The following is a 15,624-nucleotide window of genomic DNA, read 5'->3' on the forward strand; positions in this document are numbered from 1 at the left end:
CGGTTAATGCCCCTCGAAATAGTGTCTAAAACTTCTATAAAAACGTCAGACCAACCACTGGTGTTAATCACTTGGCTAAGAAAATACATGATTCATTAGACAAAAGTTGCAACTTTCAAATACTTCTAGATCATATAGGGGGTGATTTGCTATAGAAAATTACTAGAATTCCCTTAAAAAACAGTCCATAGTTCAAGTAGGGTTTGTCTTACTTAGTGCAAAGAGTAAAAGATAGACAAATTTCAAATTATGGTGAAGGCTAATTTGTCCAAGCTCTATTACTAGACAACTAAAATCTAAAGAAAAGTGATTTTGAATCAAGATTTGAAACCTTTATTTTGTGTTTTTATCTTTGTATCATTCAGCCATTTTCTTTGTAATATTCCCAACATTTTGCACCTTTGATCGTGATACATTTCCCACGCTTTGATACACCCAATATAGACCACATCATAGGTGTATATTCTGAATAGGGGTGTAAGAGTCGAGTATATTCTGAATATACAACATCATGGGTATATTCTGAGTTTCGAACTAATCAAACCGAGTCTCGTTCGAACTCGATTTTGAACTCGTCGAGTTCAAAATGTCTAGTTTGAGTTTAAAATTTTTTTAAAAAATTAATTATTTTATTTTAAAATGAATAAAATAATAATTTTTCTTAACGAATAATAAAATATTAGAGATATATATATGTAATTTTACTATTAAAATAAAAAATTAAATACATAATCAAATTTGAACCGGCTCACGAGATAATGAGATTAGTATTTTTGAACTCGAATTTGACTTGATTAACTTGAATTTGACTCGAGCTCGATGTTGACCGAACTCAAGCGATTCGATTCGTTTGCAGGTTGCGGTCCTAATTCTGAGTACAAAAGTTCCTTTCCCACACAAAATACATATGATTGATGTCTTTTACAACATTGCCTGATATGGTACTAAAACCAATCTTGACAGTTTCTGCAGTAAATATGTTCTCATCTCAAGATCTACGTCACTATTTATACAGTTATCCATATGCACATTTATACCAAGGCATTTCCCAAGTTTCAGGCTTTCAGCTACAGGGTTTCAACCTAGGTCCATTGGGGCCTTGTTCAGTTACAGGGTTTTTTAGTGAGTCCCTTTTATATTAGTCTTTGACTCAATTTTACGATGACTCCTGAGTGTTTCTAATTTAACTGGGTGTGTGTTGATTTCGGTTCGGAAGAAAAATTTCCCAAGTTTCAGTCCACAGCTACAGTTATGCTATGGATATGAAGTATCATAAATTGTTAGATGACCCTTTTAGAAGGTGAATGAGATATTACTGCACAATTTTCATTTATTTAGTGCAAGAAAATGAAGCATTTCAATTACAAAAAAAAAAAAGAAATAATTTTGGTTAAATTTTGATACATTAAAAGTTAGTATAATAACAATAATTGGGTCTGTTTGATTATCAAGATTTGCATATATATATATATATATATATATTATAAATATAATTTTGAATCACTTTTTTACCTAATATAAATTACATTACAAGTAATGCTACAGTATTATTTTAGATACTTTTTAGCTTATGGGAGGTCTCTACAGTTAAATCCCTATGCATATTTAGCTGCAACCACCTTGACCGAGCAACCAACCAACATAGGCATTTCCAAAGTTTTCACAGTACACTGGTTAGATATGACCACCACCACCTCCTCCAGTGGCAGCCAGCCGCCACAACCATCGGCTGAACCCCAGCTGATCCCGAAGCTCCCAGATGACGTGTCCATCGACTGCCTAGCAAGAGTCCCCAGCTCCCATTACCGTGATCTCTCTCTTGTCTCGAAAACATGGCACTCCGCCATAACCTCCTCTACACTCTTGACCGCCCGGTCCCGCCTCCGTACCACCCAAACCTTTCTTTACCTTAACCTCCGCATCGACAACTCCGTCGACTGGTACACTCTCGTCCCTAATTGCCAAAACCCACAAAAACTCATTTTTCCCCTTCCCCGCAACCGGGTCCAGCCCGTAGGGCCCGCGTTGGCTGTCCTAGGCCCGAAAATATACGTAATTGGGGGGGCTTTTGATGGAATTCCGTCAAATTCGATGTGGGTTTATGATTGTAGGTTCAATAGGTGGGAGGAAGGCCCTAGAATGAAGGTGGGCCGGGAGTTCGCCGGAGCCGGGGTTGTTGATGGGAAGATTTATGTTCTAGGTGGTTGTGTTGTGGATGGTACGGCTCAGTCTATGGACTGGGCCGAGGTTTTTGACCCGGTTACCGGGTTGTGGACCACGGTGCCGAGCCCTGTTGAGGTGAGGTTGAAGCGGATGCACGCGAGCGTGGTGATGGAGGGGAGAGTTTATGCAATGGCGGGTAGAAGTGGGGAGGTGTATGATGTTGGGGTGGTCGGGAAGTGCGGAAACGTGTTAATAATTTGTCGGCGGCAGCCTGCGGTGGTTCAGGGAGTGTTGTATTGTTGCAATATTTTTGGGAAGATTGCAGGGTATGATGTGGAGGAAGGTGTTTGGAAGGAGTTGAAGGGTGTAGGGAAAGGGTTGCCTACGTTCGTCTATGGCACAACGATGGTGAATTTCGATGGGAGGTTGTGTGTTGTTTGGGAGAAAAAGGGAAGTGGGAAGGAGGTGGAGATAAAGTGTGCGGATATTGAAGTTTGGAAGGATGGGGATGGAATGTTGGCTGGAAGGATTTTGTGGTCTGGTGTGATTCTCAAAGTTCCTAATGGAGCTGAGATTGTGCATTGTATGGCAGCTGAGTTCTGATCGTGATGTTTGGTGCAGGGCATGGCAATTGTTCTTTGGTGGACATGTTGTTTATAATATTCAGGTTCTTTCATCTTTGAAGTATGCTAGTCATTTAGTTATCTGATTCATTTGTTTGAATGCTTTGCTTTTTGTGGGTTTAACCTCATATCATGCATGTAAACTTCCCTTCCTCGTTCTAATTGAATAGTCATTTAATATAGTTATATAAAACTGGTTCGTTGCAAAGAGTGTGAACTTTTACTTCATTCTTTGTGAGGAAAGGGGAAAATAGAGCGCAAATTGGGGAAATGGCCATTGAGGAGGAACATCCCCGAACCTCTGAAGCACATATAAAAAGGAATAAGCTCGTGTACTACCCTACAAATTGTAGTATTGTTTCACACTGAATAAGCTCTATGGGTAGTCAAATTTTTACTGGAAAACAAAGTTAATTGTAGGCTGACATGAATAAGAATAATGGCATATATATTGCCATTGAAAAGATATTGAAAATTGCCTCTGCTTAGAGGGCCCCTTCGTTGCCTTTATTTGTCCTTTTCCATATTTTCATTTAATTTTTCAGTAATTCAAGTAACTTAGTTAGATTTTTTTATTCAAGAATTGGTGTTTCATTCATGACCTTTGGAACTTAAACACAATGTCATGTGTTGAATTATGTAAATGTGTCTTTGGTAGCACATTTTGGTATAGTGGCTTGCAACCCTTTGATACTCTTCTGCTGGGTAAATGAACTTTATAAATGTAGTTACCTTCACCTGTGTCCGCAAAATATTATTGCTGATAAACTGAAGTTTCATTATATATTATCAGGCAGAAAAAAACACTTAGCGAAAGAGGGGGGGAAAAGTTTGAAGGTTAAGTGTTGTGCTGTGTATACTTATTAGTAGTGAAGGTGTTTTGGACTTGTGCTTATGAATGCCGGATCCAAGTAGTCAAAAGTACTACTGAAATTATTGCATAGATTTTTGGAATTTTATTACTAAGGTTTAGCCTAAACTATAGCACTAATTTACGGGCTGCTTTGTTCGTGATCCAGAGTAACATTTGGTTTTGGAATAGTAAACTAGGCGATCGCAATGATTGTAATTCAACCTTTTGCTGTGCTTGGCTGGTTCTATACATTTTAATTAACTTTTTTCTCCCTTATTTCTAGTTAATTTTTCATCTTCTTAGTCCTTTTCTGACTTAAATTTTTCCCCCTTATTTGATATTAATTGGTCATCTTGCCTAGAATATGCTTTCATATAATTATGGAGCAAACAATCTATGGAATAAAGCCAGCAGCTGAACATGTCCTATACTGTAATGAGGGTTACCCGGCAGACTGACTGCCTCCACTTTCATAAGAGTTCAAAAACATTTGATTTTCATATGCCAAGCGATGTCATTCTTCCAATCCCAGAAGACCCAAACTAGTGTTTCATGTCTTTTGTTCTTTTGCCTAACTATGAAGTCCGCTGGCATAAACTGTTCTTTTAGCTTCTTTCTCCTTGTTTGGACATTTTAATCGTTCATTACTGCTTCTTGAGCTTCTTGCTGGAAAATTTTCTCCTTTTTTCTTATCCTATTCGCCTTTGAATTTTTCCTGGATGGACCAATGATGTAATAAGAAATAAACTGCGTTATCTATCTGCAATTTCCCAAATGGAATTGAAGATTAATTTGTCTTCCTGAGGGTCCTGTATGATAATTATCAGTCTATTCATTTTTTTTAATTTCTTTTTCGATATTGAAGCGTGTACTGGTGGTTTAATTTGTTTTAAGATCTGAGGATGAGCATCAGTGATGATATATGACAATTGTTATCCTTGCACTTTGATTACCGGTGAAGAAAACTATGGGGATTGACTCTGATATGCTGTTCTCCTCGTTTCCCACCTCTCCGTTGAGTTGTGTCCTTTATTTTTGATGCTGTATACTCACAGTTGTTTTACCCATGTATTCAAAATGGATTAGTGCCAAATTCAACACAAGCATTTTGGATTTGTTTGTTTTTTAAGATATTTTCTCAATTGACAAAATGGCCTTATAATGTGATACTCCACTACTTTGATGTCTCCATGATGATTGCGCAGCCTTTGCTCAATTTTTTTAGATTTAGATTGATTCAATATTTTTTGAGCATTGCTGTGGCTTGGTCTTTATTGTCCATTCTGGATCAGTGATGTTAATGTTTTTACTGCATTATCTATCTGAAATCCAGTTGAGGATAGACTTACTTCCTGAGATCCAGTCCATTTTATGTTTAGCATCATTAATTACCGCTCATGGATTATATTGCAAATGTGAGGTACTACCCTCCTTGCTTTTTCTTTGTCCCGGGCTTTCTTAACAATCTGGTCCCAGAAGTGAGCATTTGAATTTATCATGAAAGTTCAATTTATACGATCGCTTTTGCTTGCTATATGATGACTTTATAGTATGGAATTGCATGTGTAGTCAGCTACCTTGCACTTTTTCCTTCACTCTGTTTCAACTCTTAGAATTTTGGTCCTTTATTTTTGAGTCATTCTGTCATGTTGTTACTTGTCCCTGGTGTGCAAAATTTATTCTTGAACGTGATAATATCGTATATGTTTTTGCAGCTACTTTTTTTAATTTGCAGACATCTATTGAGGGATAAGTGTTAGATGAGAACATATACTCCATTTGAGTTCATTTCTTGGAGCTTTGGTTCATTTTCTAGTCATTTTCTCCTGTCGCCATCTGTCATTGGCATTCACAATTCCCTTTAAGGGAATGAGAAATTCCTGTTTACTTGTGAGGTCATTCATTTCAAAAGGCTGACAATCATTCAAGTGCCAGGCTTCCTTTATGGAACTTTGTTTCCAAAGCTGGTCGCCTCACATCTGTTCTTCTTCCCCTTCATGTAATTTCAAATTTCTTGCTTCTATAGCTAAAATGAATTTTCATCCATTCACTTCCATTACTTATGGTCTGAAAAGGAGGGCTGCCTGAGCGCGTGGGGCTTTACTGTTGATCTTCTTGTATGAGAGATGCATTATGATTTTTAGCTTCCTATTTCATTAATCCCGAGTACTTTCATTGATGACAAAAAACCATGTGGTGTTTTTCACAGGATTCTCACTGCAATCGATTTTTCCAACTATTCCGGTTGAGAAGTAGGTGATAAATTGCTCCTTAGCAGAATGATACTACTGCAGTTTCGTCTAGCTCAGATTGTGTGACTAAGCTACATTGGGTTAGCTATCCAGCTGCTTCAGATTCTCCAAAATGCCGAGGTGTATTGCGTAGTCCAAGTCACCACCACCTGTAGTCCATTGGTTGATAATTTGCTGGCCAAGTTTGCTATAGCCAATCTGGAAATTACCTGTATTATTCTCGACAATATCTACTTTCTCCAATATGTGTGTATAGTAGGGTTTATCTGCAGCTGGCAGTGTAAGTTCGACCGGTCCTGCTGCTTCTTCTTGTATGTACCTTTCTTTTCCCTTTTGATTCTATAGTAATTTACTGTGCTCACACAGACCAGTGGATGTCAGATAAGTTCATGTGTTTATTCGTGCATTGTGCTATAAATTCTACTCCCTCAGTTATTGGTTTCAGAATTGTTAAATCCTTTCATCTCGAACTCTCGTGCTCTCATACAACTGTGTATCACTTAGGGTCAAGTTCATATGTTTATTGTCATTCTACTTCAAATACACCTCTGCATATTCAGTGATTTTGGTACATTTCATCTGTAAATCCTGAGTGAATATGAGGTATATATATATATGTAGGATTAACATCCACGAAGGGTTGTTTCTACAGCAATTCTACGAGTACAGGGATCCTTTTGCTATGGAGAAAAATGTCGTGCAGGGACGAGAACATAGATGAATAGAAGTGCCCATTGGACATTGCTCCCTTATCATCTTAAAAGACTTGGCCACCAAATATGAGATGAGGACCTTGTCGCCCCCATCCTCTGCTCTGTGGCTCCAAAGAATTATGGAATCTTGCAACTCTTCGGCACAACTCCGTATTCCAATAATAATCAATTGATCTTCCAAACCTTCATCAATCTGGCTCTCAAGCGCAAGGTCCCACATGTGATGTGTAGGCATTCATTGTTGAAGATCTTCAAAATTCATAATCCGGCCATGGATTATTGAGAATCCGTCCACAAGTTCATTTTCTTATACTCAATAGAATTCTCCGCAAAAGCACTTCAAATTATATGTTGAAAGATATTTGTCCAAATTCTATTGGACGCAAATGCCGGACAAATAAAATCTAAAGGAAAGGGATTTTGAATCAAGAATTGAAGCCTTTATTTTGTGTTTTTATATTTGTGTCGTTCAGCCATTTTCTTTGTAATATCCCCAACATTTTGCACCTTAGACCGTTATACATTTCCCACGTTTTGGTCTGCCCAATATAGAGAGTATAGACCACATCATGGGTGTATATATATGCTCTTTGTATTCAAAGTTCCTTTCCCAGACAACATAACATGTGTTTAATGTCCTTCACGACATTGCCCGATATGGTCCTCAAACACTAAAACCAATCTTCACAGTTTCTGCAGGAAATATGGTCCTCATCTCAAGGGATCTACATCACTACTTCGAGCACATTTACGCGCATTGGGCATGAACATTAAAAGTGACGTATATTTGCACTAAAACACAACAGTTGTGGTCAACAAGCTGAATTGATGCTTAAATCATTATGTAGTGAACATGCTTACAAAGAATGCTGACAATCCTTCCTTGCTGACCACTGTAGTATTTTACAGATAGAAGACAGAGAGATAGCCTATACATGAATTACTTTAACCCACCCTGCAGTGTCTAATGCAGCCTACTGAGGATACAGCACTGCACCCTAAAATGGTCAAAAAGAAGAGTATGTGAAACTCATGCGACCTTCGCCACTGGAAAACGAAAACAGGCACTTCAATGAATCATTGCCACATACGAGAAAAAACTTTGCCTCGTCCTCACTACTAACTCTGGTGCCTTCTTATTTCTTCAAGAACTTCTCAATTTGTACAAGTGCCTGCGGATATGTATATCAAGATAGCTACAGTCAGTAATAATGTCAATTCTATGCCCGCCGCCACCACTTGAAACCCAATTTTCAGAAATAGCAATGAGAGAAAATCTCCAGTAGGCAACAACCCATGTTTATGAAGCCAGATGTGAAAGATATACAGGTTTAAGTTGTATGTTGCACGCTCAAGACGGTAACCAAAAACTAAAAAATAATATAACAGAATCTCCCTGGCCACCCTATGGTCATGCTTATCATTCCCTACTCATAACTGCCCAAAAAAAAATGAAGAGGATAGTTGGCCTCTGATCTCAGGCATAGCGATCACCTCAAACAGATACATCCAAAGACCTAAAGAGCCAAAAATCTCATCTAATAAATCATTTCATCAACACAACACAAATTCAAGCATGGCACCTGTATGCACAGATACAGGTATAGAGAGAGATACCTCAATGGCGATTGCAGTAGGAGTGAGATTACAGACATCTTTGCATCCCAACTTAGCTGCAATATCTGCATTATGAAAACAGACAAGGAACTGAATAGAGTGGTTTTCCTTGTTCTTTCTCTTCTTTTCTGCATGTAATTTTTTTTTTTATTCTCATTCTAATTTAATTTCAGGACAGGGGTTGTATCTAAAAATGCACAATTAAAATTGCTTAAAATCATACTCTCAAGGGAAACTCTTGCGCTGGCATTGGCATAGGCTTCTCCCCTATCCTCAAGAAGGGTAGACAAACGCCTGAGAGCCTGCTCAAAAACCAGATAGCAATCAAACAAAATATATGCTTCCAATTAATATTGAGAAAATTTAGCAGAATACAAAACCTTGGACTGGTTCAGGTAAATTCTCCAATATAAGTACAATACACACCTTTGTATAGGCATCTCCTGATTCTCCATGCAGAAGGGGACGTGAATCAGTTCCTACTTTTGCAATTCTCCGTGCCAAGGCTTCTAAAGGTACGTCCAGCCAAACACTAATTCCTTTATGCATGTACTTCCTGAAATCATAAAGCAGCAAAAAGCCATGGTAAATAGATTGCTTAACAGTACCAAGTGAGATAGCAGAGAATAAGCATAAATGTCTCTTATGATAATACCAATTAATGGGCCGAACAACTGCACCCCCACCTGTCGATACAACTAGCCGCTGCATTGAGGACAGCTTTCGTATTATTTCAGTCTAAAGAAAAGGAGCAGGATTAATAAGTTTATTTTACAAAGGATTAAGTAAAGCCAACAAAACAGAATTGTATGGATTACATTAATTAAAGTCAGCATTAGTAACTACCAGTAAATTAAAGATGATGTATTGTGCCCCCTGGGGATTGCTTGAAGACAAAGCATTTGCAAACAAACCCAAGAAATTAGATGAATGTCTACAAGCTACAAGGGTTTATATCAAAAGCTGTGTTGGCATCTCACCCAGTTAAAGGAGCACAATTTCTTTATTGATGCCTTGCTCTTTAGCCAAAGTTTATCTCGTACCAACTCTTTGTGTATAGTAGATCAAATTCAGGAATGCAAAATAACAATTATGTCATAGAACAACATGTGCAAAATTATCATCATCCAAAGCTAGTCAATATATTGGCAATTTTAATCAACTTAGACTTGATCTTAATAAACTTTGGCATATTCATGTTCACCTTCATCAAGTCTCCCAATGCTTTAATCAGAATGTCTTACCTCCATGCTTTCAGTGCCTGCGTGCTTGATAGCATAATTTTCAATGATAAAATTGGAGTTATGATGCAACCAAACTTGTCAGAGAGAGAGAGGGGGGGGGGGCGTGGCTAGTGCCAAGAAGTCAAGTTCCTATTTGTTCCTTCAAACTGTGCTGAAATTGGTTTATCAATATAATTTTCCTCCAGCAAGCAAACAGATCTTTACTTTTCTGCATATTTTTTTCACATTGGGAGAACCCCAGTTTCCTTGCGGGTTTTACATGGCTCACTGTAGGTAAAATCTCTTATCAAAACCTTTTCCCTCAAAGCACTGGTGTCTAGCTACTTTCCCTTTTTCTCTATAACTTTGGTTTTGGAGGGGATTAAGTTTCAAATAGAATTCTAACACTGAAAGAAGTGTCAAGTCCAGCATGAAGATCCTCTAAAAGCATGTTCAGATGTATTATGTTGATGCATCAGAGATGTTGCATAAATGGAAAAATAACACTTAAAGTTACATCAGGAACCCAGCATTGCATCATGCATGAATACCAGAGCAAAGTCAACATATAAAACCATGTTTCTTTAACCAATTAGATAACAGCTGGGGGTTAACCCGAATCAGCTAGCCAACTTATAATTATAATTACCACTAAGGGTATAAAATCTACAAGATGCTCCTTTTCCATGCTTTTTCCCTCTCAATAGAGAAAGTTATTCAGCAAATAATGCACAGACATTTGCTTACATGATTGTGTGCACAAAAAGATAGAGCAAAATGTAAATGGACAAAGAGATAGTTGGGCAAAAAAGCTTAAATGATCCATCTGATAAAGAGAAGAAGTTCAAATCTTACGAATTTGAATCAGGATTATCATACAAAAAAACTTGAAAGGAAAGACACAGCACGGTATGTTAAGTGAGCTGTCAAGCTTGTACTCTTTTATATCTGTTGACACACTTCTTGTTTCCCTTGCATCACTCTATCAATGAACTGTTGAAGTCTTCCATATGTTTGAGGGCATGCAAATAAAGAAATTACGATGCTTAGTGTCTGACCTCGTTGTCTCTAAAGAAGCACTCGCCATATAACTTAAAGATCTCAGCAACAGTAGTCCCCCCAACAGCCTGCTCTATTAGCGTGTCACTGAAACATTACAAAGAAAATGACACGCTAAGCGTGGAGCAATTAAAGAGAACTCAAACAGCACTTGTCAACATAAAAAAGAAAACATGATGATGCAACTATTCTAATTCTTACTGCCTCGTCTATCATAAGTTTTAAATAATTAAATTTCTCAGGATCTTCAAAATCACCAAACTTCTGTTTATATTAGCACTAAGAAGTTGAAACTGTCAGATAATGGTCCGAGAGAGAGAGAGAGGAAATGTTCTTGAGACGAACCAGTCAAAAAACGAATAGCCAAGAGTTTCGGACAAAATCCTGCCAACAGTAGTTTTTCCAGAACCCATCATTCCTGCAGTAGAAATTCCATGTAGTCATTGGCATACTCTTCTATGGTTAAGGAGTAAATGGACTCGAGGGTACTATCATTCCTGCACTCTTCAAAATTATAAGCCTAGCTTAGCTTCATTCTGGTATTATCACTATAACTTCTGCATAGTCTGCCATTCTGTTGGATACTTTTACCTGCTGTTAAAATCAAGCCCACCCTTACTAGAGAACATATAGATGACCTGTACATCCATCATTTCAGTTTTCTTTTACAGTTCTTCACCCAACAATAGTAAAACAGTACAGATGAAAAAAATTTAGTAGCATTAGGTTCGTCATTGCTTTCAACTCAAAAGATAGACAAAGTGTGACCAAACAGTGCTTGTAGGTCTGAAAATCACATGCTTCATTGTCACAAGGCAGCAGGATCGTGAATGAGGCAGGCAGCTACCAGTGCCATCTTCCTCAGAAGAACTCACAAATTAGCGGATGAAAAGGAATTGGCCCAGTGGCCAGGGCCCTCCCTGCTGCCAGGTCCAGGGTTTCAACCCTGGGCCTTGCAGTTGTGGGCTGTGGAGAGGCAAAAAAAAAAAAGAAAGAAAGAAAGGCAGATGACAAGGAATAAATTAAGGCATGCGAAATTTGAAGCTTTCGTAGTGACACATTACACAAATATCATGCACACATTATAAATATCAGCAAAGCTTGAGAAAACACGGTCCAAGTTATTAAATATAGTATAATCAGATCCAGAGCTGATTACTGTTACCCTGATGTGTAAAAGCTTTATCCCAGTCCTTATGGAAGCTTATGACCAAAATGTTTAAAAGCCCACTTAAGTATCAGATCTGAGTTTGTTTTCTATCTTTTAGCAGTGTCAGGTTGGTAATCACGATCATCCAATTATAAAGCTTATTCAGGTTTCCACAATACCCAGCAGCTGATTGAATATAGTGTGTTCAGAAGCTTGTATTACTTTGTAAAATGGTCAGACAAGTCTAAGGCATCCAATAGAAGTGCAAGACGGTAGGTAAGTAGCAGTTCCTTTCTTCTTCCTTTGTCCCCTTTCAACACAGATTTTCTGGAATCTTTAGAATTTTATTTGCAGCATAACAAAATATGTTCCGGTAAGAACTCTGATTAGAAACTTTTCCATTGCTATTTAACACTAACTTTGATAGCAGAAACTAACTATAAGAGACAGAATTGACTAATTTACCAATACTATATCATATAATAATCCCTGGATAAAACTGGGAACCATAAAATACAAAAAAGGAACTGACCAACAAGATATATACAGCGTCCATCTAGATATGGTTCAATGTCTTCTGACTTCTTCTGCAAGTAGAATAACAATACAAATAATGAAGTTAAAAATCTTCTAAAATGAGAATTCAGAATATTTGAAGCATCCCATGAGCTCATTTAGAAGTATACAATAGTGAATCATCAGGAGAATGTAACTTCCTAACTAGAGAATAATGTTGTCGAAAAAGTAAAGGTCAAAAAAAAAAAAATTTACCTTCAAGATCACAGCTTCATCAGAGGATGTTGGAACACTTCCAGATTCTAGCACTGAAGCTACCACAAAATTTAACAGAACAAATCAATAACTGTAAATCCAGGGTTGCCATTATCCACTTATGCATATTCTCCCTTCTTTTCTAGCATCAGGGAGGTTATAGCATCACAGGGAGCATTAAAGTTTATTAAGGAACTCGAGGCAATGCCAGAAAAAACATATCCTCAAGGTTTAGGCATAAATAATTTTTGAAAGCAAGAACTAACATTGCCCATGATCGAGAAATAAGGGGCAAAATGAATCTCAATGATCCGTGTTCTCAAGAAATTTGAATATCAACAGAGGATAAGAGTTCAAGGGTTGCCTCACCATTTCATCATGTGGAAACTAGACCTTGAAAAGGGATGTTGATGGACGCATAAATTGTCAAATATATGTTAAGGGTCCAAAGGATGACACTGAGCTGCTGAATTTATCTCTCACTCCCTCTTGCTTTACATACTTCCCAGCTTGTTTTAAAACATATAAAACCTTGTCCTCTAATGTAGTACCCAACAAATTTAATACATAGTCAAACTATCTGAAATTTACCTAATTTAGTGATATCCAATAGTATATTCAAAAGATTTTTTCTACCATGTTCATCAGAAAACTATGTCTAGGCTAAAAATTCATTAAGTTCAGTAATACAAACATCCTGACTTCTTTCAACTGCACAGCACAATATACTACAGAAACAACTTCTGATTAGTATTTGCTTACTAAAATCAACATTACTCTTAAATGGAGCTGCATTTCATCATTATAAAATAAAAAATCAATTAAAGCTACATCAATCCAGACTACCTGAAACATTCTGCGAAGAACATGAAACTTTAAACACCACTGATCTCTGCCCAATTACGCCTTTTCCAAATCCCAGATGACAAGAAGCAAGAGTTTGATGATGCCTCTGATCGTTTCCATTAAATCTTTTCGTATAACGCAATGAACTACTCGGTCTCCTCATAATATTTTCGGAGCTATTCAACGTTGACCATTGCAAACTCTGTACAACTTTTGCCTCCATGGAAATCCCACTTAAGAATCTTTTCTATTTTGGCTTTACACTAGTCCTACCATTCAACAAAATAAAGAAAAATTCATTTGGTTCAAAGCATCTAAACGAACAGATTATGTGCACTATAAAACAAACAGCCCCAATTCAAGCATTTTAGATACAAAACCTGACGTGGGATGTTGGAAGAAAGGAAGAAGAGGAGTCGTTGCTGATGGGATTACCTGAAAATCAAAGAAGAGGAGAAGACCGGGAGTATTAGGTGAGTTTTTGTGCTATTTTCTTGGTGATGGTGGTTGGTGGTGGTCCTTCTTCACTATGGAGTTACTAAAAAGCTCTGTAGATGAGAATGTGGGGGGCCTCGGGGGTAGGTGTGAGAATGTGAGTGGGAAAATCAAAAATTGAAAGGCAAAAGAAAGATTTTTCAGACTGTTTTATAGGTGGCGGAAAATTTGCACGTGGTTGGGAGAATTTCTTTTTTCAAGTACATTAACGGAAACAAAGAGAAAATTGTGGTACCTAACTCCAATTTTGTTTGGTTTTCCGTGGCAAAATCTTACACCTAACTAACTCTAAAGCCTAGAGCGAAACAAGGAGCATGAACAAAGTTGGTAACTTAGGCAATTGTACCATGCTAGGATAAAAGTTGAGAAGAACATTCTATGTCATGTCTTAGAAGATAACTTCGAAGCAACTATATTAGGATGAAACTTTTGATTTTTCTTCGTAAGAAGTGAATATGTCACTAATTTTCATGTAATATAATACGATGATTTGATAGGAATATTTTATTTTATATATAACGAGATAGTGTCAATATAATTACATCGATTGAAATTTTATAATCTGTGTCGTATATGAGTGTACGTGTCACCGTCTTAATTTTGAAACACAACTTTGTGAGTGTGCTTATTTCATAGCATCCAATATCTAAAAAGACACCATTTACGCAATTATTGTCGGTTTTAAATTTATTATCATCTCCAGATGGCTTCAAAAGAAACAAATACGTCATCAAAAATAAATACATAGGTAACCTATTTTTGTAACACAACTATGTTAAACTGAAATTATAAATTATATTGTCTATTCAAGAATGGCTTCATAAGAATTGAATATATATGATCACCTATTTTTACAACATAATTATAGTCTAAAAGTTAACCATACGACTATATCAATTTAAAAAGTTATAGTTCGTTATTATGGTAAAAAAACTCAAACTCTAAAAGGGAGTTGAAAGTTCTTTCTAGTTGAAACACTGCAATCATATTATATATTTTTTATATTTTAGATGTTTACACGTTTCTTTTTTTTTTTCAAAGAATTCTAGAAATTACATTGTAATACTTGATAATAATGTGCAAAAAGTCTTTTCAACCTACAAAAATTAGTGTAAACAGTTAAACAAAAATTCCTTTTCAGAAGGGCTAGATTGATAGATAATAAATCATACGAAATCTTTAGTTCTTCACATATCTGGACTTTCACGATACTGCCATCTGCTTGTGAATTTTTCAACAGCCATCATTAGCTTATGAGAAGAGTCACATGAATGTTTACTTAATCCATCAATAAATTTCTTAATTTCTCTATTTTTTTCTATCTCTTGTATCTTAATTTCTCTATTTTTTTTTATTCTCTATTCCATCACGTGTGGCTGTCCCATTAATTGCTCAATAGTCAATTAAAATTTGTCAACTAGACAACTAAGAGTCTAGATAGCAAAATAATGCTAAATTAAAGTTTCATTTATTGTAACTATGGGTGCAAATCAGTCAAACCAAATCGAGTTTTGGCCTAATCGATTTGAACCTCAATTTAGTTTTATGAAATTTGAACTCCAGTTCGAGCTTGACGAACTCAAAATATAAGAATCAAATTCGAACTCGACTTAAATTTGAGTGGAGTTCGAGCTTAAAAAAATTTTAAAAATAATTATTTTATTTTCAAAAATAAATAAAATAATAATTTTTTTAACAAATAATCAAATATTAGGAATATATATTAATTTTACTATTAAAATAATATATATATAATCGAGTCGTCTCACGCGCTAATGAGTTGAATATTTTTGAGTTCGAATTTGATTTGATCAGCTTGAACTCGATGTTGACCAAGCTCGGATTCGAGCTACTCGCGA

At 36.6% G+C, this 15,624-nt stretch overlaps 2 protein-coding genes, 2 non-coding genes and 1 pseudogene across 5 annotated transcripts; 4 read left to right on the plus strand and 1 right to left on the minus strand.

Moving 5' to 3' along the window:
* The first annotated feature begins 1,606 nt into the window (after positions 1-1,606).
* LOC113701155 (F-box/kelch-repeat protein SKIP6-like) lies at positions 1,607-6,338 on the plus strand. Of its 2 annotated transcripts, XM_072059861.1 has the most exons (3): positions 1,607-2,830; positions 5,355-5,638; positions 5,849-6,338. In XM_072059861.1, the coding sequence occupies exon 1, from the start codon at positions 1,681-1,683 to the stop codon at positions 2,764-2,766; it is 1,086 nt and encodes a 361-aa protein (XP_071915962.1). In that variant the 5' UTR covers positions 1,607-1,680; the 3' UTR covers positions 2,767-2,830; positions 5,355-5,638; positions 5,849-6,338. The 2 variants fall into 2 exon arrangements, with proteins under 2 accessions (XP_071915962.1, XP_027077475.1); XM_027221674.2 differs by lacking the exon at positions 5,355-5,638 and having other exon boundaries at positions 1,608-2,830.
* Positions 4,359-4,452, plus strand: LOC113702540 (small nucleolar RNA snoR27). The gene has a single exon (XR_003451184.1). It is a non-coding gene; the product is annotated as a small nucleolar RNA snoR27 (small nucleolar RNA).
* LOC113702533 (small nucleolar RNA snoR26) lies at positions 4,543-4,630 on the plus strand. Its single transcript, XR_003451177.1, has one exon. It is a non-coding gene; the product is annotated as a small nucleolar RNA snoR26 (small nucleolar RNA).
* On the plus strand, positions 4,922-5,003 carry LOC113702546 (small nucleolar RNA snoR27; annotated as a pseudogene).
* A 1,030-nt stretch (positions 6,339-7,368) lies between the features above and the next one.
* LOC140003973 (shikimate kinase, chloroplastic-like) lies at positions 7,369-14,116 on the minus strand. Its single transcript, XM_072059865.1, has 11 exons — positions 13,706-14,116; positions 13,271-13,539; positions 12,425-12,483; positions 12,186-12,240; positions 10,849-10,921; positions 10,503-10,590; positions 8,877-8,959; positions 8,648-8,777; positions 8,445-8,523; positions 8,222-8,286; positions 7,369-7,776 (listed from the first exon to the last, which is right to left on the minus strand). Exons 2-11 carry the CDS (start codon positions 13,491-13,493, stop codon positions 7,741-7,743), a joined length of 891 nt encoding a protein of 296 aa, XP_071915966.1. The 5' UTR covers positions 13,494-13,539; positions 13,706-14,116; the 3' UTR covers positions 7,369-7,740.
* Positions 14,117-15,624: the final 1,508 nt, after the last annotated feature.

Source organism: Coffea arabica, chromosome 7e (genome assembly GCF_036785885.1).
Source record: "Coffea arabica cultivar ET-39 chromosome 7e, Coffea Arabica ET-39 HiFi, whole genome shotgun sequence".
Taxonomy (NCBI): domain Eukaryota; kingdom Viridiplantae; phylum Streptophyta; class Magnoliopsida; order Gentianales; family Rubiaceae; genus Coffea; species Coffea arabica.